Below are 23,777 nucleotides of genomic sequence, written 5' to 3'. Positions count from 1 at the left end.
CCTATTGAATATACTATTCTGCTGATCTCAACTTCACATCAAATAGCTTCAAAATCTTCACATAATGTTTTTCTCTCTACTAACTTTTCATAGATGTTTAAATTGGATGCTTTGAACTATTTCTTGAAATAGCTTCAAAAAGTTCTTGAAAAATTTTGAAAAAAATGAAAAAAAAAAAAGAAGTCCATAGCCCACCGATGTTACTGGTGTACTGTAGGTTTACAACCTTTGTGAGTAGTTGTCATATATATATATACACACAGTCATACCCCGACTTACTCAAATCCGGAGTTACGCAGTTTCATATATGTATGTATTCCCGTCCCGCTTCACGCCTCACCACTCGTATCTTTCAGGCGCCGGCCGTATTCGCCAGTGTCGCACATGCTGTGAACAAGAACCGACGTGTTTCGTACGGTCTCCATTCATACATGATTTTTATAGTCTATTAATCTTGCGATTGTTTAATGTTATGTTCTTGATAAAAATTTTATCACATAAAAAAATAATAATGTCATCCAAAAGAAGCAAGTCCGATTCTTCTACAGCTAGCAAGAAAAGAAAAACATTGACTTTGAAAACAAAACTGAACATTATTAAGGATTTTGGAGGCGGAATGAAAATTTGTGAGCTAGCAAAGAAGTTCTATCTACAGTAATCCACAGTAAGAACAATCATAAAAGAAAGGTTTACAGATTTTGGAGGACATAGATACTAACGAGGAACGAATTGTAGCCACAAGACAAGGAATAAAAAAATCATTAGCTTGCTATGAAGAAATTTTGCGTGACAAGAAAAAGACATTATGCCGTCAGACAAATCTATTAGATTTTATGAAATCATTGACATCGAAATAACTTTCTTTTTTTTATGTACGAAAAACTACAATTATGATTATATTTTTTAAAAAATATAGGTGTTTTTGTAAACCTTTGGTCTCAATTGTTTGTTTGTATATATAAATTACATGCAAAATTATACCCCGAGTTACGCGAATTCAACTTTATGCGCTTTTTGTTGGTCCCACCTACCACATAACTTCGGGGTTTTACTGTATATACTCTATATATATATACATAAAGATAAGCCAAAATTTGAAATGTTTTTATGTCACGTTTTTTGTCTTACCAGCCCGGAACTTAGGGGGTTGGGTGCCATAGGCGCCAGGGGCATAGTCCCCCCCCCTAGCATATATATATTGTGTATGAGCTTCTGTAGCTCAGTCAGTATAGATGAACCCTTTGGTCAGAAAGACCTTGGTTTGATTTCCATCAGTGATGTGAGGAACCCTTATCTGGTCTCTTTTGATGAAACGTGAGTCAGCTGGTTTCATACAGAGGTAGGGGATTTTTTTCCACCTGGAAACTCGAGATTTTCATCCCCCAGAACTGGCCCTATGAACTCGTGCATCTACAGACATAGGACACACCGGAGGCATAGGGCTAACCACCTTATCCTCAAGTTATGGTTGCGAAGTCCAAGAATACTTGGAAATGTCGTGGATGCTTAAGTGCCTGTTAGGACCACTGATATATATATATATATATATATATATATCAGGAGCATATATTCAGGATATGCTAGGTGTGTGGTGCACTCCCACAGAATAGCAATATCACTGATATTATATTTTTGCATTTATTCCTTAAAGACTTCCCTAATTGTTTTCTAGCTTCACTTTTCGATGCGTAAACATTGCATCACATTCGCCTTAATAGCCCAAGTGTATAGTCACAAACATAGACATCTTTGAGCCCTTTGAATTGGTGCAATGGATCAAATTCTTAGTGTTCCAGTGGTTTTACACCACCAAGAAGGCAAGGCAGAGTGTATGCTGAGACAATCGCACCCAGAAATTAGTGGCTGTGATTGGTTATTGTGTCAACCAATCCAACTGAATGTTGTCATTTGTCGTGCGTTTTTTTTTTTTTTTTTCTGAGTTTCATTTATTTTGCATGCATGAAATGTGAACTGACATATTTAGGACACTGATATAGACAAGTTTGTAATATATATATAATTTTCTATAAATAATTTATAGCTTTTTTCCCCCATATTTACAATGGGAAACAATGTTGATGATCTTCTGAATGTCCCATTTTCTGTCAGAGCTCTTATGGATTGTATGATTATAGTTGAAGGAGGTTGGAACTTGCATATGAATAAGTAAAACAAGTTATTTCAACTGTAAAAATAATAATTTCCCAAGTGATTACTTTTTTTTCTGATTTGTGTGCATATTATATGGCTGTATTTAAAAATCATATCAAAATTCAAATTATCCGTGTCTCATTCTAGTATTTGCCAATGGTAATCTAATTGTGCTTCTTGCGTAAAGGGTGTGCCCAGTGGTGAGCTATGGAAATTTTAATAAAGGGCTCGCATCGTTGAGCAAAAAAAGCCGTATTTAACACAAAAACGTTTATTAATACAGCTTGATACAAAATAAATAACGGAAAAAAAACTCACGTAGAAAGATTATTTAATAGTATAATTTTCGCCTGTGTGTCACAGGCATCTTCAGTACATTAAGCTCAAAATTAAACACTAACTGACAATTCCAAAAAAGCGCCACCTAAGTAGCTGGTGTAAGATAACTAAAAAGGTCAATAACTTTCCAAAAAAAAAAAAAAAAAAAATTAATACAATAAAAAGTTAGGAAAGATTAGCTGATTTGTAAAGTACTATCTCCCATAAAGGGGATAGACGTAAGCCGTCGGATCTGTTTAAGTTAGGAGAATGAAGTAGAGTTTCACATGTTTCTTTATAAAGGCGTTCCATGAGAAACTGACTTTTGTGAAGAATTCTTGTCTTTCTCCAATGAACTCTGTGTCTAGTGAAGATGGCATGTTCAGAAAGTTCTTAAAGTATTCAATATAAGATTGGTGTTCTTCTAGCCGAATAGAGGCAGATCTTCCCGTTTGTCCAAAATAAGATAATCCACAAGAGCACGGATTTTGGTAGACACCTGGATGATTAAGATGTGGAAGCTTGTCCTTAGGAGAAGTGAGAAAGGTGGAGATTTTTCTAAACGGTCGAAAGGCAACAAAAATATTCAGTGGTTTTAAAACTTTTGCTATACGTTCACTGATGCCTTGTACATAAGGGATAGTAATGCGTGTTATTTCCTCTGTGTTTGAAGAGGAAGACATATAAAACTACTCAAAGTTCTTTTAATGAAGCAATTCTTATAACCATTAGATAGAAAGGAAGAAGTTATATATTGTAGTTCTTTCTGTAAAAGATCGTCTGAAGAACAAAAGGAGTGTGCCCGATGAACCAGTGTTTTAATAGTTCCTGCCTTTTGACTGGGATGGTGATGAGATTCCACATGGATATAATGGCCTGTATGAGTCTTCTTTCTATAAACTGAGAAATGTAGGTTACCATCTGGTTGGCGAAGAATTAGAAGATCTAAAAAGGCTACTGCTTATTTGATTCTACTTCTAGTGTAAACTTGATCCTAGGATGAAATGCGTTTAACTTAGTGAGAAATTGTTGAAGTTCATCAGAAGAGCCATTCCATACAGCAAAAATGTCATCGACATATCTGAACCAATGAGTAGGTCTGGGAGAAATGTTGTCAAAGATACGTTGTTCAAAATGTTCCATAAAGAAATTAGAGATAGCAGGAGAAAGAGGATTACCCATTGCTGTTCCTTCAATTTGTTGATACACCTTATTTTTAAAGGAAAAATAACCAGAATTTATTACAAAATCAAATACGTTTACAATGTCTGAAGGAAATTCCTGTTGTAGTAATTCAATACTTTCCGAAAGAGGCACATTTGTAAATAAAGAAACAACATCTAAACTGATCATGATATCAGAAACGTCCAAATGAAGATCTGAAATTTTATTTTTGAAATCCAAAGTATTTTTTATATAAGTATCAGTTCTTCTAGTTGAAGAGGAGAGTAAATTTGATAAAAAATAAATCGCGTAGAAATAAATAAATATTTCTACGTGAGTTTTTTTTCCGTTATTTATTTTGTATCGATATGTCTACTCACGGTATACCTCTTTTAAAACTTAATACAGCTTGTGTACAAATGCCAATCAAAAAGTATGCAAGGACAATCAACCTGTAAAGGCTATCATTTTTAAAAAAAAATCTTCCATGATCTAAACATGAAATATTTGCACACAATCATCTGTGTTAATTTATCTTACATAAGAAAAATATTTTTTAACTATCAAAATATAACAAGAATAAAATCGTTTATAATCGCACATATGAAATAGTCTGCATTTTTTATAAACAAAATAAATTTCTTATGTTGCAATAGAAGTTTTTATGACAATCTATAAATAATTAAATATTATCTAAACACAATAATATTGAAGTATGTTATATTTCTCTTGTTTTTATACTTCAAGTGATAATCACTGGTATCAATCAAGGGGCATTATTTTATAGTCCTACTAGCGAGGGGGGATATGCCCCCCCCCCTGGTGTCTACGGTGCCCAACTCCCCGTGTTTTGGACTGGTAGGCCATTCTCCTTGAATTCTGATGACTCGAATTTCGAAGACTTGACACCAGGGGGCTACCCTGAGTGTCGAGTCTTCAAGGGGGGAGGGGCTCTGGTGCCTACAGCACCCCCCCACCCCCGAGTTCCAGACTGGTAGACCGGTTCTCCTTGAATTCTGATGACTTGAAAAGGTGGGTCCCCCCCTCTTTCAATTCTGTGACTCGAATTTTGAAGACTCAAAAGGGGGGGTTCTGTCCCCTGGCGCTTAAGGTAGCCCCTGAGTGTCGAGTGTTCGAGTCATCTTCCCCATGCCCCACAATCTATAAATAATTAAATATTATCTAAACACAATAATATTGAAGTATGTTATATTTCTCTTGTTTTTATACTTCAAGTGATAATCACTGGTATCAATCAAGGGGCATTATTTTATAGTCCTACTACTTCAGGCACACCCAGTGTTGAACTATAAGGGGCTCAGACGAGCCCCTTATAGTTCAACACTGGGTGTGCCTGAAGCATAGCTATTGTTCATTTGATCTTTATGCTTTCCATATGTAAATTATATTAACTGATAAATTAAAGTATTCAAAATTATCCTACAGTTAATTGCATTGGACCAATTAAGATGAATGCTAATGTGCTATGCACTCTTAAAACATTCATATATCAATAAAAATGTAATCATACGTTTCAAATTGACGTGAATTTTGTAGGTTTGGATTGAATAAGCCACACGACAACTCGGGTTGCATAAGCCACACAACAGTACTCCCAACCTAAATGGGAATACGATGCCACTAATATATATATATGAAAGAAATGATAATAAAACAGTATACAAAATTATCAAAGAATTAACTAAGATCTATAAAGATAAACCATTAACAATGAAAAATAAAAACAATCTAGAAACTGAGTCAATACAAAATATTAAAATAATTTGGAAGGACTACTATCAAACATTATTTCAAAAAGAACAGGAGGAGGAAAGTATAACAGAAAAGATGATATAAGAATAGGCACCACCCATAACCTCAGCAGAAATTATAAATGCAATAAACCAAATGAAACTTTCAAAAGCTACAGGTAAAGATGAAATATCTATAGAACTATGGAAATACGGTGGCTAGGAAGCCATTAATTTCTTAATGAATTTATTTAATCAAATTCTTTATACTGGAGTAATTCCAACTGACTGGAAAACAGGAATTATTATACCAATTCACAAAAAAGGAGACAAAAGAATATAAGAAAATTATAGACCCACAACTCTCTTAAGTCATAGTTATAAACTATTCATTCAAATTATACAAAAGAGAACTCAGGTGGTTACAGAAAAAATCATAGAGGAAAACCAAGCAGGATTCAGGCCACATAGATCCACTATAGACCATATCTTCATCATTAATAATATAGCAGAAAAATATTGGGAATACAACCTGTCCATATACTGTTGTTTTATAGATTTTAAGCAAGCCTTTGATTCAGTTAATAGAAACAAATTGATCACTATCCTAAAAAACGTAAAAATAGATTCTGATATTTTAACATTTATTGCAAATTATTATGGAGACACCAAAGCTTTTGTTAAAACAAACAACATTAAAACCGAGAATTTCAGAGTCGAGAAAGGTGTAATGCAGGAGTTGAGGTGAGATGCCCTCTCACCTCAACTCTTTATCATCTTCCTAGAAGAAGTCTGTAAAATCATAGCTGATGAACCAGGTGTAAAAATCAATGGTGCCAACATTAATCACATAAAATAAGCTTATGATATCATTATTTTAGCAGATTCTAAACCACAGCTAGAAAAAACTATTAATATTTTAAATGACTCTTGTAAAACTTATGGTATGAAAATAAATCTTCATAAAACAAAAATAATGAAGATAGGTAGAGAAGAAGAAAATATTTCTATAAATCTCGAAAATCACCTGCTGGAACAAGTTAATAAATATGTTTATCTTGGCAGTCTTATATCTAGTAACCTCAACAATATGGAAACCGTAAAACACAGGCTAAACCTAGGTTGGACCAACATGAATAAACTAAACAAAATATTTAAAAATAAAAAAATCCCAAGTCTAAAATTAAAATTATATGGATATATAGGAAGAAAAAGACCTAGAGGCAGACCAAGAAGTACTTGGATAAAGTTGCTGAAAGAACATTCACATCTACCCAGCTATAGAGTCATGATTGAGATGGCTAAAGATCGCGATAAGTGGAGAACCTTTCTTCTTAGTGGACTCAACCCATTACTAATCTGATGAGATGAGAAGAAGAAGAAGACACATGAAAGTTGAATTGAAATTGGAAAGGACATGGAATATACAGTAATGAATTCTTTACTAAGCTATACACTTCGAGAATTTCAACCAGCTCCTCTGCAAATCATGGCCTTACCATCCCCCCCCCTCCCTTCCACTACTAATTTGTCTCTGCATGCATATGTGGCAAAATAATGGCAGCAAGTTTATTTGCTAGATGACCTGGAATCCTAAAGTTACTATAAGGTTCAGTCCAGAATCCTATCTAGCAACCAATTAGCAGAATTACTGTTTTAGAAATGCCACCTTGAAAAAGAAGAAACTTGATCATGAAAAGGACCTATTCTTAAGTCCTTTTTCATCTTGTCCCTGTGTTTTGAGTTTATCTTTGTCTGATTAGTTGGTTACTTGAATTTGAATCCTGTCTAAGATGCAAAGAACCGTTATCAGGGCTTTTCAAATGAAGGAGAGTTAGCTAGTCACATATAAAGGAGGGCAGAGTTTTTTTTCTTCTAAAAACTTTTTGGTTTCTCATCTCACAAAATAGGCAAACCAGCCAGGAGAACATATACAATATACACACAAATAATAGTACAGTAAACCCTCGATTTAACGGAAAAAATTTCCGGTTCGTATGTCACATGAAAATTAACATCCTTTCATTTTAAAATACTTTTAACCAAGATTTGCTTATAATTAAATTAACAGGTTATTTTTTGTTATTACTTTCCTATTATTTTTAACAAATTATGGCGAATAGGCCATCATATGTTGGAAAAACACTGTAGTAATTTAGCTGACATAAATGAGTCACCGCTCATAAAACATGTTCGCCGAATGATTAGGACATGATCACGCCAATCACACTATAATTGGTTCTTTTGTTGCTTGACTTTCTGCAGTAGTTTTATTACACACATGTTCATCATTTTAGGGAGTTAATTATAAAAAAAAACAGCAGAATTCAAAAGTTCAAAAAAAACTTGATAGTTTTTTCAAAGCAGGATTACCTAAACCAAGCACCTCAATATCGAACATTAACTTCACATTAACTTATCTAAAAGTGTGAAAATTATGTTAAAAATTGTGTGTAAACAATTTTTTTTATTACAGTGCTAATATTGATAAAATTGCAGTAAAATTGAAGATTATGGGCATGTAAGGACTTGCCAGAACCATAATAATAATAATAATTCCATTGTGGCATTATTATAGTAAGTAATTACATTTACAGATATTTTATTTTAAAAAAATTCGCAATTTAACGGACATCCCTTAGCCCCTATTAGTCCATTAAATCGAGGGCTTACTCTATAGACAAAGAGCTAACCATAGTATTCTGGAATAATGGTTAGGAAATTCAGTGATACTTGAAGGTTATGGGCATTTAAGGACTTGCCAGAACCATAATAATAATAATAATTCCATTGTGTCATTATTGTAGTAAGTAATTACATTTAATAAATATGACATAACAAATCCATGCCGTGTGAATTGTAGTCTAACTTTGTTACAGGTCACTTTTCAATGATCCTTTATAGACATGAGTAATATTTGTCCTTCTCCAATCAGCTGGAGAAGGGTAAATCTGCTGAAGCCTTATTAATAGTTTTGACTGTCCCATTCCCATCCCTAATGTGTACCTTCAGGTCATGAACAGGATAAATAATGGAGGTGAAATTGTTGTAGTGATTGAGTTTATTGCTTGAAAATAGTTGGAATAAGTGAAACTTAGTTAGTTGAAAATGATATCTTGACAGGAATAGAAATGGAAAGATATGATGTTTTTCATGAGATATAAGAAGGGCAAGAAGGTAGGTGGCAGTGCTGCTCATGATAGCAGAGGAATTATGTCCACACAGGGTTGAGATATAGTGGGGGGGGGGGAAGTTGTTTTGAAGCAGTATAGTGTGAGGTGGAGATTGATAGAATGAGATATTTGATAAATTTAGTTTAATCCTTTATCCAAGTGTACGCAAACAAAGTTTGCACCTGAAAATATCTTCAGGACTGAGGTAAGGTAGTACATCCCTTGGCAACTCGCAGCAAAGGTGGATCAAGCTCTCATCACTCCTTGTCTCAGTGGGGAGATACTGAGATATTTGGTTGGGTGTTGCTACAGTCTGGGAAATGTGGAGGTTAGAGACAAAGAAATATATAAGCAATTTGGCTTAGTGAGTAAGTGAAGAATGATCATTATGGGCTATTTCAATTATGGCAATATTGATTGGAATGAAGAGATAGCATCAGGGAATAAGGAGAAAGAATTTCTAAAGTTCTTAAGGGGCAGTAACAGAGAGCACATGGGGTTATGGGTCTTAGATCTGGTTATATCATCAGAAGACGTGATTGTGAACAGAGTGTCTAATCTTCCCACCCGTTTGGTGAGCGTGACCATAAAGTGATCACCTGGGTTGTAGCCAGCCATATGAGAATTGTGAAGAAGGGATATATGTGGAAGTACAAGGCTAGTGATTATGAAAAGTTTATATGCAACTGGAAGGAGGCTATAGCATGGAAAGGAGGCAGATGTTGCTTGGCCATTGATCAAGAGATATTTAACAATGGCAATGTTTGAGGTATTCCAAAGGGGAAAAGTCTGAATAAGGATGAATGAAGAGATTTAGCCTGAAATCTGGAAGAAGAAGAAGGCACTATGGAGGCAATACAAGATGAATGTTAGTAATAATCAGTTACATGAAGGTAGGTGACTTGGTTTGTAAAGACAACAAAGTGCAGTATGAGAAGTAATTAGTCATTCAAACTAAGAAAAATGCTAGCAAGTTCTTTCAATATGTGACAAGTAGAAGAAAATATAACTGTGGAAGAATGATGTGGGTTGATGACACTGACAGATGGTAACCGATGCAGATGATATTATTATTATATGGGCACCTCCATGGAGTCCGAAGACTCATCACGGGAAACCCAATCTATCATCCTCTTCTTGAACCCATTAACAGAAAAAGCACTCGCAACTGACTCTGGCAACCCATTCCATTCATTCACCACTCTCTCCAGGCAAAAAATCTAGTCCTCACACCCCTACTGACCACACCTTTATTCAACTTCCGGGGATGACTCCTTGTTCTGATCCCTCTAGCCAAATGCTGAAACATTTCCCCTGCATCTATCTTATACAATCCTTTAAGCAACTGAAATGTTTCTATCATATCCCCTCTTTTTCTCATATCAACCAACTTCTGCAATCCACACACCTTCAATCTCTTCTCATAGGGCACAGGCCACTTACCATCGTGTTCACTCACCTCTGACTCCTCTCCACCGCTTCTACCCCCACCCCAAGAAACCCAGGGACCAGACTTGAGCATAGTAATCCAGATGTGGGCATATCAAGGCCTTATAAAGAGGAATTACAACTTCCTTATCTTTACTTGTTAATGTGTTCTTCTCTAGCTAAGTGATTTTATGTGCTATCTTAGCAACCTTAGCAATATGTCTTCTAAACTTTAACTCTCTGTCTAATCCCCCCCTTCCCCCCTAAATCACTAGCTTCATCTATTTCATATTGATGGCACTTAAATTGCCCTGCAAACTCTCCACATTGCCTTGATTAATTATTGCTTACCTAATTCGCATCATCAGCAAACAAATGAATATTTCCTTTCAGGTTATTTCCTATATCATTGATGTATAAATTAAGCAGCAATGGTCCCAGCACTGAACCTTGTGGCACACTACTAATCACTGCTTTTGTCTCGATTCTGCCCCTCCATATACTCTACCACTTTTTGATATCTGTCCAGCAGCCACCCTCTTATCCACATAACCAATGTCACATCCATCCCCATTTGTTCTACTTTGCATAACAGTGTTTCATGTGGTATTCTGTCAAATGGCTTTGCAAAAAAACAGCAAAATCATCGTGTAGCCATTTCTTTTATCCATAACTCAGCTGTTACTCTATTGTAAAAAAGTTAGTAAATTACTAAGGCATGACCGACCCTTCACAAAGCCATGTTGACCCTCATACAGTATCATATTTTTATCTACCCATTCTTGAATTCTTTTTTTTTTACCAATTTTTCTAATACTTTTATCACCACACCTGTGATACTGATTGGTCTATAGTTGAAGTATTCACAAATAAATATGAAGTATTTATTTGTGAATGTATTTGCCTTCAAATACATTCACAAATCTGAGCAATTTGTGAATGTATTTCATCCACATGATGGCAACATCATTAGAAGCTGGAGTGTAGAGAATATGGTGAAGGAGGGACTAATGGTGAATGAGCAGGTGGTATTTGAAGAATTAAGTAAACTTGATGTTAATAAGGCAGTAGGAATTAACAATATGTTGCTGCATATCTTGAAGAAATGCTCTAAGGCAGTGGTTCTCAAACTGTGGGGGTGCGACCCCCCCAGGGGAATAGCTTGAGGGGGGGGGCATACTTTCCTATGGATAAAAATTAAAACTGCCCTAAATCAGTTTTAAAAATAACAACAAATAAAAATACAGAAAGAAAAACTTTTGATGATGCATGTTTTAATTATCATGAATTTTAAAATAACTAATAATTATTTTCTTCTCTTGCACTTATAAAACTCGTGTGTGCCAGAGGCAGTGCTGATAGTTCGGCAGCGGCCGCATCCTCTTCGAAGCAGCACTATACACACGCAGCTGAAAGCAGCGACTTAATGACATCTCATTGGTGCGTGTTGGGCCGGGAAGGGGGCAGTTTTATTGGATTAAAACCCCATTCAAAAATGCACCTAGGCCATCATCTCTGAACGTAAATGAACAAGAACAACTCATCAATCTCACTAGCGATACTTCACTGAAAAGTAAATTTAAGGAATTGTCTTTGTCAGAGTTCTGGATACATGTTGGCAGGGAATTCCCAACTTTGATCCAAAAAGCATTGAAGATCTTTATTCCTTTCGCAACAACTTATTTATGCAAGAAAGGCTTTTCTGCTTTGGCAGCTATGAAGTCAAAGTATTGTTCAAGACTAAATATTGCTAAAGAAAGAGTGATTATTTCTGATAGTACACCACGTTTTGATAAACTTTGTTCTCAAAACCAGGCCCATCCATCACATTAGACTTAACATTTAAATGTTTGATTATTTTTACAGAGAAAAATTAAATACTTGTTAGTTAAATATTGTTTCATTTCAATACATATTTTGGTTAATTGCAAGTGTTAAAACTAATTTTTATTGTAGGCCTAATATTGTGATACTTGAATTATTTTGTATCAAAAACTGTTAAATAATATGTAGAAAACACAAAATAAACTGAATAAAATGTCAAACTTAGTATGACTTCTATTTTGATAAATAAAACAGGTGGTGGGTGGTTACAGTGTTTTTTCTTTTGTCAGGTGGGGCTCAGAGGTAAAAAGTTTGAGAACCACTGCTCTAGGGAATTAAAGGCACCTTTGGCACACCTATTCCCACCTTCTATTTCTTTAGAATAGAAGGTGGGAAAAATTGTTCCATTCCACTTCACAAAAATGAAAATAAGATTGAAGCTACAAATTATATACCAATTTGTGTGTGTGGAATGGTTGTTAAGGTGTCGGAAAAATTGGTGAGGACTAGGACTCAGAAATGGGTTGATACTAGCAATATTGTTTATGATGGTCACTATGGATTTGTTAGGGAAAAGTCATGCTTTGGCAATCTGTTTATGTATTACAAGGTGACAAATTCATTGGATAAAAGAGATGTATATACAGTTGTATACTTGAATTTTTCAAATGCCTTTGATAGACTTGCCACATGACAAGCTAGTAGCTGAACTGAAACAGATGAAATTAGATAACAGACTAGCTGTTATCTAATTAGCTGATAGCTGATTTGCTCTCAGACAAGTATCAGCAGGTTGTATATGGAGGAGTGGTATCCCAAAAGAGGAAGCTCAATAGTGGAGTGCCACAGGGATCTGTTTTAGGACAATTATTGTTTAACTTGTATGTTAATGACATTGGGGCTGGGTTATCTGGAGATGTGCAGCTGTTTGTTAATGGTGCAAAGTTGGGAAGCACTATGAGAAGTAGAGCAGATGTTGTAGTTTTGCAGGAGGATTTGAATAGACTATGTGTGTGTAGGGGCAAGTGAATGGAGCCATCAGTTTAATGTTTCAAAGTGTAAGGTCTTAAAATTTGGTGGGCAAGTTTGGGATGCAGAATATACCATTAATGGGGAAATTTTGAGGGAGGAATTTGATTCTGTTGTATCAGGCTACATATAGATTACTATGTGCCAATTTAGTCTCCTGGTTTCCAGGGGGGGGGGGGATCCGGAGAAGGTTTACTAAGTCACTGCCAGGTCTATGAAATGTCAGATATAAGAAGAGATTGAGGGAATGGAAGTTGCAGATCCTAAATAGGAAAGGGGGGGGTTATGACATATAAGTTGGTGAGGGGGTTGTTACCAGATTTGGAGAGGATTGGTGAGTGGGATGCATTGCCTGAGAGTGTGGTGGCTGAAGAAACTTTTAAAGCACAGTTTGATTATCTTTTTGCATGAAACAGTATGGACTTCCTACGATGAGTCCTTTGACTCAGATGTTAATAATATTAATAATTGTTGTATTTTAGTCTTCTAAGGCAGCACTTCCCAAACTGTGGGCTGCAGCCCTCTTGGGGGCCATGAAGTAATAAAAACTAATTTAAAATGTTTTAATACTAAGCAGATATTTTTTATCTTAAAAGAAACGTATTTAATTTTTATTATTTCTTTTTTATTATTTTCTTATATTTTAATGCAAAAATTCACATATTGGTGTTGGTTTACAAATTTTGCTTTCTGCATATTTCGGCGCTTAATGAATTAGCATATATTAGTAAATATATGCTTATTCGTATAAGTTTCATTTCAAAGGTATTGCTAAGAAGCACAAAAAAAGCTTATAAATGCAAAATCTTGCACTCATTTAACCCTGCGGAGGTCGCACTCGAAAAAATTGCAGTGTAGGTCGCATGTATCTGAGAGATACGTTCATTACTATTATGTGCTAAAATGCGATAAAATTAGGGGGAAAAAATACTGCAAATATAATACATGATGGTTTATTTATTTTCAGTTATAATCTAGAAATTATTGAACAAAGAAACAAAGAAAAAAAAAACTAAACCAATACTATACTGACATTGGAGTTCGTGGTATCTTTCAGATACAATTTACTATCAAATATCACTTTCACTTTTGGACTCGAGTAACATTTGCCGAATCTCTTCAACATCTGATGGATTATCCAATCTATATATTTTTCCAGCCATTTTCAACGGCAAATAAAAAAAAACCAGACCAATACAGGCAGCCCTCGGTTTACGATAGTTCAATTTACGCCGATTCACAATAATGCCAGATGTCTGTGTGTGCTTTCTTACTGTAGTGTGGTCTGACTGAGAAACGATGCTAGCAGGCACTCTAGTGTTTGAGTGTTTACTGAGCTACTACGACGTATATGTATCAAACCTAGTTTTACTGTTGAATCTACTTAATTGTTCTATTTAATTTTTTTTACATACATACATACATATTTAAATTGATAAAGTACGTAATTACATGTCTGATAAAAGAAGTGCAGAAAAGTTAGCAGAACTTGTTGTTAAGAAAGCACGGAAATCAATTGCACTTGAAAAGAAGATGGAAGTGATTCAAAGAATGGAAGATGGGCAGACACGTGCTAATGTCTGTAGAAGTATAAACTTACCTCCATCGACTGTTACTATAATTATGAAAAATGCAGATAGAATAAAATAGTTTGCGCAACAATCTATGGCAGTACTAAATGCAAAACATGTAAGTTATAGCAGGGGTAAACTTCATGAAAAAATGGAAAAATTATTATCATTATGGGTGGATGACATGAATCGGAAAAACATTCCTCTGATGCAGGCAATTGTAACTGAGAAAGCAAAAACAATTTTTGAGGACCTTAAAAAGACAGATGGAGGTGAAGAAACATTTTTAGGAAGCAAAGGTTGGTTCATGAGATTTAAGTCTCGAATTAAGTACCATAGTGTCAAATTATGTGGTGAGGTGGCAAGTTCAGATGTTGCGGCAACGGCTGCTTTTCCTAAAGAATTTCAAGACTGTGTAGAACAAGGAAGTTATCCTCCTGGTCTCATTTTTAATGTTGAGACTGGGTTCTACTGGAAAAAATTGCCATTGTGCACCTTCATTTCCTGTGAAGAACGTTCTGCACTAGTTTTTAAAGATGCAAAAGATAGACTTATGCTTTTGTTGAGTGCAAATGTCTCCGGAATTTTGAAGCTTAAGCCAATGCCAATGTTGGTGTACCATTCACCAGAACCATGACCTTCGAGGGTCTAAAAGCCACGCTTTGATATGGTAGTACTGAATGAAAAATTTACATCATTACTACTTATCAAAAATTTTTCTCCAAATCAGTCTGTTACCTGTCAAGACTCCAACATTATCAGATCTTATATTTCTATCTTCTAAGCCAGTGCTTCCCAAACTTATGGATGTAAAGGCCACCTTGGAAAAATTAAAATATTTCAGCCCCATCGGGAAAAAAAAATCGTAATATAGACACATATTATTATAATATTTATTGTATTTATATTCAATACAAAACATACACAGCGAATATTGCAAAAATTAAATGCAAATATTACATTTTAGCATCTTGCATACACATATGACATGGCACACTTAGTCTTAAAACATTTAAAATTTGTTTCATTATTTCACGGACCCCTTCAACAAAACTAAAGGCTCCCAAGGTGGCCTAGGCCCAAAGTATGGAAAGCACTGTTCTAAGGCACTTTTTATCATATCAATCCACCTATATCTTGGTCTTTTTCCTGCCAACCTGGCAGAGAACACTTGTTTTGCTAATCTTTCCTCGTCCATTCTGTTTAAAAGTGACTATACCACCTGAGATTAGCTCTGCTAACGCATTCCTGGATGCTGACAATGTCAACTTCTTTCCTAATATCCTTGTTTTTAATATGATATTGCTATTGATGCCATCTGTTCATGCCTCTAATCTTTCTCAGGAATCTCAGATCGGCAGTCTCTAATCTTTGGTCAAGTGTTTTACTTCTGACCCAGCTCTTAGATATATAAGTTAAAATTGTTTTTAACACTATCTTGTATACAACTAATTTAGTGTTTTGACTAATTTCTCTCTTACTCCATATAAATTTATTCAGTTGACTTCCTCTCATATGAGCTTTGCTGATTCTGTTGTCTATTTCCATATTAAATTTACTATCTTCACTAAAAATAGTATAAGTACCTGAAATCTTTCACTTGTTCTATAAGTTCTCCATTCACAATGCAGTTGATATTTTCAGTGTTTCTGCCTATTTTCATTGTCATTGTATTATTAATGCTGACCTTTATACCATATCTATTACAACAGTTATTCAATTTAGTCAGGGAATCTTGCAGGCTTGTAGCGGATTTATTTAGAAGTATAACATCATTTGCATAAAGCAAAGAGCTGACATTAACATCTCCAATTTTGATATCGCGTTTAATACCACTTTCCTTCATAATGTGATCCATATAGATAATGAATAACAGAGGGGATAATGTACATCCTTGTCTCACACCAGATTTAACATTAAACCATCTTCCTGTACTTCTTGTATTTGAGTTGTAAGTGGACTTACAACTCAAATACAGACTAAGTATTGCTTGATATAATGCCACATTGACACCAAATAACCATAGCGCATTGAATAGCTTCTCTCTTGCCATCTTGTCAGGTGTCTTTTCCTGATCTATAAAACTAAAATACAGGTCTTTGTTATATTCCCATGATTTCTCAACACTCTGTTGTAAAGTGAAAATCTGATCCTGACAGCCTCTATTTGACCTGAATTCAGCTTGTTCTTCACGAAGCTTTTCTTCCACAATCCATCTCAACTGTTTCTCAAGTATACTTGCATAAATATTACCAGGAACACTCAGTAGAGAAATACCTCTGTAATTCTCACATTCGGTTTTATTTCCCTTTTTATATATGGGTACTATGACAGGACTACTCCAATCATCCAGAATTTGTCTCTCTGTCCAGGCCTTCTGAACTATGCAGTGCAGTCACTGTAAAACTTTTATACCTCCATACTTAGCATTTCTGGTCGAATATCATCTACTCCTGCTGCCTTTCTAATTTTAGGCCTTTGATGGCTTTTTCTACTTCAAGTACGGATATGTATTCCTGACTGTATGCCTGTTGAGTGTTTTTTACCACTGTGCTATCACTGCTTGTTTCATTTAGCAATTTCTCAAAGTAATTACTCCATACTTCAATGATATCTTTTTCTCCAGTTTTCATGTCACCTTGTTCATCTTTAATTCCTTTTACAGCACTCTTTCCTCCATTTCTGAGCTTCTTCAACAACCTCCAGAGAATGTCTTGCCACCTTTTTGATATTTATTTTCTATGTTCTTACCAAAGTCTTCCCATGACTTTTGTTTAGCTAGTTTTACACAGTGTTTAGCTTTCTTACATTTGTCTCTCTAATCTCCAAGAGAACAAGCTGACTTATTTGCTAGGAACTTTTTGATATGCTTTCTTCTTTTCCTTTGCTGCCTCTTTAACTTCCTCTGATTTGTCTATCCTTGCAGACAACCTCACCACATACCTCTCTGGCTGAATCAATCACTGTTTTCTTCAGGGCTTGCCACTGAATCTCCAAGGTTTGGTTCCTGTTCTCAAACTCTTTCATTTTTTCCTGAATAATGTTTGTGTATTTTAGTCTACAGTTCATATCTGAAAGCTGCTCAATTTTTATTTGCTTTAAAACTTTCTGAAATTCAATTTTATCCTGCTCAAGACTAAATTGTGATCACTTCCAATTTCAAATCCTTTGTACTCTCTGGTGTCCTGCACCAATGAGAAAACATCAACAATAACATAATGAGACTTTTCTTATTCCTTGCCTCTTCTCTCCATATGAATTTGTGCACATTTTTATGCACAAATTCACAGCTTTTCTCTTGTCTCCAAATTTTACCAGAATATTTTTGTATGTCTGACAATCTCCAACTGTGCTATTTAGATCCCCAAATCTTACTGGAATACTCAGCAGTTCATCTGTAATTCACATATTTATTTCTATTTTCCTTTTTTATGCATGGGTGCTAAGAGTGCTCTATGCATCTCATTTGTTTGTTGATATATTATGAATAAGACACTTTCCTAAAAGTTTTGACTGGTATGAAGATGAAGCTAGAAATACAGTATAATTTCATGGAAAACTTTCTCATTAATATATAACCACCTCCTCAGTGTCTTTATCTAGTTAAGTCATATTAAGTTTTTCCTGAAGTCTTCATAAATTTTTTGTAAAAAGTAAATCCCATATTTTAACCTTCCACACTTGTAGTTTCATAACAAATATTTCATACTAGACCAATGCAATCACATTTTTAAAGGAATCATTTTTCAGTAAATGTTCCATTACCCTCTGCAACTATCTCTGCCTTTCACATACACAGAAATCTGAAAAAAACATAATGGACCTACACTTAGTCTTGTATTTAATTTTGTATTATAAAATTAATCCTAAAGTAATGTATATCTGTTGATATAGATCAAGAGATATAGTTTTTGACAGATGCAGTGTTATGAATACTTATCTATAAAATTTATTTCACTCAGCGATAATAATGTACAGTAACTTATATTTACTTATAACCTATAAATTAATATTTTAAACAGTTTATAAAGTGAGGTCTGAAAACATTAATGGATTTTAGCATGTTATGTACACTGAGGTATCTGGTATAATTAAAGGTTTTATGTATATTTTGATTAATTTTTTTTTAGACTGGCCGTTAACAGAAAGAGATAAAGTTACTCTTCCAGTTGTAAACAACTGGTTTAATAATCGACGAAAAGAAGCCAAAAAACAATTAAGGCAACAACATGGTAGGTACTTAAGGCAATTTATTATTGAAAAAAAAATTATGATTTTATTTAGTTGTACATGAAGATAATATCCTTGTTATTATCTTTATAACAAGATATGGTCACCTGGTGACCATACTATAAGGCTGCATAACTATAATATCAAAGTTCAAGTTTTCTTATTAACTGCAGTCTCCACAGACAGTAGACTCATCACAGAAAGTCTCGCTCACAGCATACTTCAGCATTGCATTCCATTCCATTCATTGACTGTGTTCAATGTAAAAAATTTATTTCTCAATCTCTTCTTCATCATATCCTTATTTAACTTTCAGGGATGGCCTCTTGTTCTCATCTTTTATTTTCTGCTCTAAAATAATTCCTTTTATATAGTATGGCACAAAAAAAAAAAAAAACAGTACTGAATAACTATTTAAGTTATTCAGTTAGTCAAAGTTCGATATTTTTTTTTTTTTTTTTTTTTTTTTTTTTTGCACCATACTATATTTGATGTTGAAATGTAAGTTGATAAATTCATGCAGCTGCAAAGGTGGATTTAAGTCTATGCCATAAAGCTAAAAATAATAATATCATCTTTTGTACTCCTATCTGCTAAACTCTGCAGTTTACATTTCATCAACTATTTTTAATAACTAATGTTTCACTGTGTTCTAATATTGCTTTAATCAATTATTTTTAGATCATCTCCAGAGTTTCCTTATCACAGTGGAAACCTGGTGACCAAATGTATAATGTAGTTCTTTATAGCCAGCACCTGATTGACCAAATGGTTAATATATCTGCTCTCCAACCACCAGGCTGTTGTTCTTATCCCAGTATGGGCATGGATGTTTTGTGAATGTGTTTCAGAAGAAGATAGCTTTCATTGCCCCATCTCAAGCCACCATTGTGTTTATTGAATGCCTGAAGTTGCTTGAGAAAGTGATCTAATCCCCAAGTCATCCATGGTACTAATTATTTATCATGAAAGGTAGTATAGGCTTACAGCATTTTTGGGGGGGAATGGGATTCATATTAACACACAGAGACAAAAAAATCTTTATGTCAGTGTTCTTATCATAATGGTGGCATACTGTGCAGTTTTTTTGCAGCAGTTGCAGTCTAAATTTCAAGCCTCTTTCAACCATTGTACTGAATACTGAGTAAGCCTCCGTAGCTTAGTCGGTATAGACGAAGCCCTTTGGTTGGAAACCTGGGTTTGATTCCCATTCATGACGCAAGGAACCTTTATCGGTCTCTTTCGACTAAAGGTGAGTTAGCCAATCTCATACAGAAGTAGAGGGTTTTTATTCCTGGAAACTCTGCTTTTTCGTCCCTCAGAACAGGCACACCAGCCTGTGAACACACACACTGATCTACAGTCAAAAATACATATTTAGAAGTCGCTTATTGGAGGGCACAATTTCAGCCGGTCCTAAGGGATGGATGAGGAAAATTTGGGAGAGGGGGAACCCCCACATGACAACAACAAAATCTGATCAATCTAAACATTTCTATCAGTACAATACAATGCACAGCTCTATACTCCAAAATACAATATCTGCCTTGCACTTTTTAACATTACAACAACCCACTCATCTGTCCAAGCTAATAGTCTGTTTCAATTTTCCTGAAGGGAGTTAACATCAACATACTTTGTACATTCTCAGCTTTATGCTACAAGCAAACAATCAAATATTCCTTGTCAGTACATGTGAAATATCATTAACAAATAAGATGAGCAGTAACTCCTTCCTAGTTACTTTCCTTTTCTTTGATTTTGATCTCCCTTCCCCCCCCCCCCACATATGCAGCTTTGTTGGTATTGTTCACCAATTTCTTATTCATCAAGCGAGTGTATTGTTCATCATCATCTTGCATAACTTGTATACAGATTCCCATGCAAATGTCTTTGCACTATTCAAAAATATCACTATATATGAGTTTTCCTTATCCATCACTTTTTCATAAAATGCTAGAAGATTGCTAAAGTAAGACCCTTTACAAACTCATGTTGCCTTTCTAGAGAATTCCGCTACTGACTCAATCCTGTGTTCTGTTCCTAATCTATCTTTAAATACCTTAACCACAATTCCAAGTTTATAAACTGATCTGTAATTAGAAACATCTCTCAGCGCTATTATTATATAATGGCACTATTTTGCCACCTTTTGGGTTAAGGGCATAGTCACTTCTTTTGAACTTTCCCTAACAACGAGCGGTAATATGTCATCCTGCCCCATAGCCCTGTTACGTCTAGTGTTTTCAGCACCTCTGGTTCATTCATTTCTAATCCCTATGTATTTGCCTTCCTTTTGGGTGTTGCATAGCATCATTCTCACCAGGTATGAAATACTGTAACAAAGTTCTCATCAAATAATTCCACTACAGCATCAGCAGTTGTCATTTTTCCACCATCACCATCTATCAGCATTACTCTTCCATAATTTTCCTTCCTTCCTTCCTGCTTGTCATAAAGTAGAACTTTCTCAGATTTCCTTTGGCCTGACTGGCTAATCTCCTCTTGTATTGACATTTTGCTTTCCCAAGCCTGTATTTATTATTATTATTATTATTATTATTGTTCCGGGAAACTCCAAGGAGTCGACAGACTCATCGAGGGAGGCCCTAACATCATGTCAAGAACAACTATTCAACATTCACACAGTATCTATCATTGAACTCATTCACGGTCGTAGCACCCACAACAGACTCTGGAAGCTTATTCCACTCATTTACCACTCTCCAAGTAAAGAACCTAGCTCTAACACCCTTGTCAACCACGCTCTTGCCCAGCTTCCATGCATGGCCCCTAGTCCTCCCACCACCAGTCATATTTTCAAAAATATCTTCTGGATCAATCTTATAAAAACCCTTCAGTAATTTGAATGTCTCAATCATATCACCCCTCCTTCGCCTATCGTCCAATTTCTGCAACCCACAAATCTTCAACCTATTCTCATAAGGTTCATTCCACAGACCTGCTATCATCTTGGTCACTCGTCTCTGGACCCTCTCCACTTCCTCCCCATCACGAAGAAACCCTGGTGCCCATAACTGGGCACAGAAGTCCAGATGGGGTAATTTATATTCCTCATTCATCAGGTTATTGTCTTCTGTCCTATATGTCCTTCATATGCTTCTTTTCTACATTGCTTTCCTAATTTTGCTGTTCATCCATTTCATTCCTGCCTTATTTATTCACATGACTCTTGCTATACATTGCTTGTGTCAGATGTATCTTATCCAATTTCCATCCCAAAAAATGTATTTATTTATTTATATGATCATTTATTAAGGTTTATTTGTAAAATTGGTAACTATTTATTACACTGAAAATTACATTAAACAATAATGTTCTGATGTTTCATTAAGTGCAGAAAAATGCTACATTATAACATAAAAATTTGTTACAATAACAACAGTCATTTAAATTATCAATAGATGAATTGAAATGAAAGTAGTAAATAGGAATCTGTTGTGTATATCATATATAAAAATTTGCTGTGCCACTATATAGAAATGTGTTAAAAAATTTGCATAATTTGGAACAGTTGTTTCTATTCAGAGCAGTCCAGTTTCTTAACACTTCAAATAATTTTAATTAAATGAATTAGTTAACAATCTAGAGTGGCATATGTCAGGTGTATTTATTCATTTCATTTACTGATATGCTTCAACAACAAACCTGATTTTTAGAATAAAGATGCTTAGTGAAGTTGGAATGGTCTTATGTAAGTCATTGGTTCATTCTTACTTGGACAAAGTAGCAAACCTATAATTACAAGGAGGAAAGTCACATTTATCTTTCACTATGTTGAGATGAATATAATGCATATGCTGATCAGCTACTTTCAGATCAGTTTTTAAAGCTTGACTGTCAACTTATCATGAGGTACTCTATCAAAAACCTTTGCGGAATCCAAGTACATTACTGTGTATCCCTCTCCTCTGTCCAAGGAAGCAGTCACTTTATTGTAATAAGTAAGTAGATTACCAAAACATGACCTCCCTTTAGCAAATCCATGCTGTCCATCAAAGATAATACCATTGCCGTCAACCCAACCCTGGATCCCAGTTCTCACAAGCCTCTCCAACAACCCAACCACAACACCTGACACACAGATAGGCCCATAGTTTGATGCCTGAGTTCGATCACCTCCCCCATGAAGTGGCACAATCTTGCCCTCCCTCCACTCCTTAGGAACTTGACCAAGTGCAAGACTCGCATTAAAAAAAACATGTCAAGGCAGGTGCCAACTCCCTGGCACACTCCTGAGGATGAAGTTTGGGATGTTACCATGTTTAAATAACATTATTTGCTAACATTTCTTTACATGTTGAAAGTTTATTTTTCACTTGGTTAGACTATAATAAATTTAGTTTAATCCTTTATCCAAGTGTGAGCAAACAAAGTTTGCGCCTGAAAGTACCTTCAGGACTGGGGTCAGGTAGTACAGCACCGGGAAATTCATAGCAGAGGTGGACCAAGCTAACATCACTCCTATCTCACTATCTCCCATAATGCAAAACACATCTCCTTGCGGATATGTATAATGTTATGCATTAAGGGAAGGGCCACTACCCAGACTAGTTTCAACCTTTATTGAGGTCTCTTCAGTGGGAGCCAGGCCCAGACGTGGAGATACCAGGCAGAATGATTTACATGATTTACTTGATCTGTTATGACAAAAGAAATCTCTCCTGACTGATATCCTCTAGCTATGATTTTGTAATGCAAGCTTGATTTTCATGGTATTTCTTAAGGAAATTACCATGTAGACTAATTGTTAATTACAATAAATTTAATTATTATTTTCCAATATTTTGGCAAAGCCAAATTGCTATTCATCAGGAAACAGTGTACAAACTGATATATACATGCAAGCACTAGGTAAGTAAGACTGAATTACAACAACAAAAGTGAGCCTAAGGTACTAAATAGTGTTCCGTACCAAGCCAATATAAGTATTCTTGGCTGCTGGGCTGAAGTTCTGAGGATGAGTGTCTCCCAAATTTGAGGCAGTTTCATGCAACCAAATATAGAAATATATAGAATATAGGTAAGGTTCAAGTACTAGAGTGGGAAATGTCATTTTATCTTCTGATTTAGCTAACTTCATGATTCATTTTGAACAAGATCTGTTCTTTAACATC

The 23,777-nt window shown here is 35.1% G+C and overlaps 1 protein-coding gene across 6 annotated transcripts in view; it reads left to right on the top strand.

The window, feature by feature from the left end:
• LOC150107393 (homeobox-containing protein 1-like) overlaps positions 1-23,777 on the top strand; it is a 194,725-nt gene that overhangs the window by 130,411 nt on the left and 40,537 nt on the right. For all 6 annotated transcript variants that reach the window (XM_090391256.1, XM_090391255.1, XM_090391259.1 and 3 more), the window contains one exon: positions 18,540-18,641. In XM_090391256.1, coding sequence (XP_090247382.1) covers positions 18,540-18,641 — 102 coding nt within the window. The remainder of the gene's footprint in view (positions 1-18,539; positions 18,642-23,777) is intronic.

The sequence above is a fragment of the Typopeltis vanoorti genome, chromosome 4 (assembly GCF_054136105.1).
Source record: "Typopeltis vanoorti isolate ZY-2024b chromosome 4, IOZ_Tvanoo_1.0, whole genome shotgun sequence".
Classification (NCBI taxonomy): Eukaryota; Metazoa; Arthropoda; class Arachnida; order Uropygi; family Thelyphonidae; genus Typopeltis; species Typopeltis vanoorti.
Note: the sequence above shows the minus strand (reverse complement) of the source record. Positions and strands in the feature narration are given on the sequence as shown.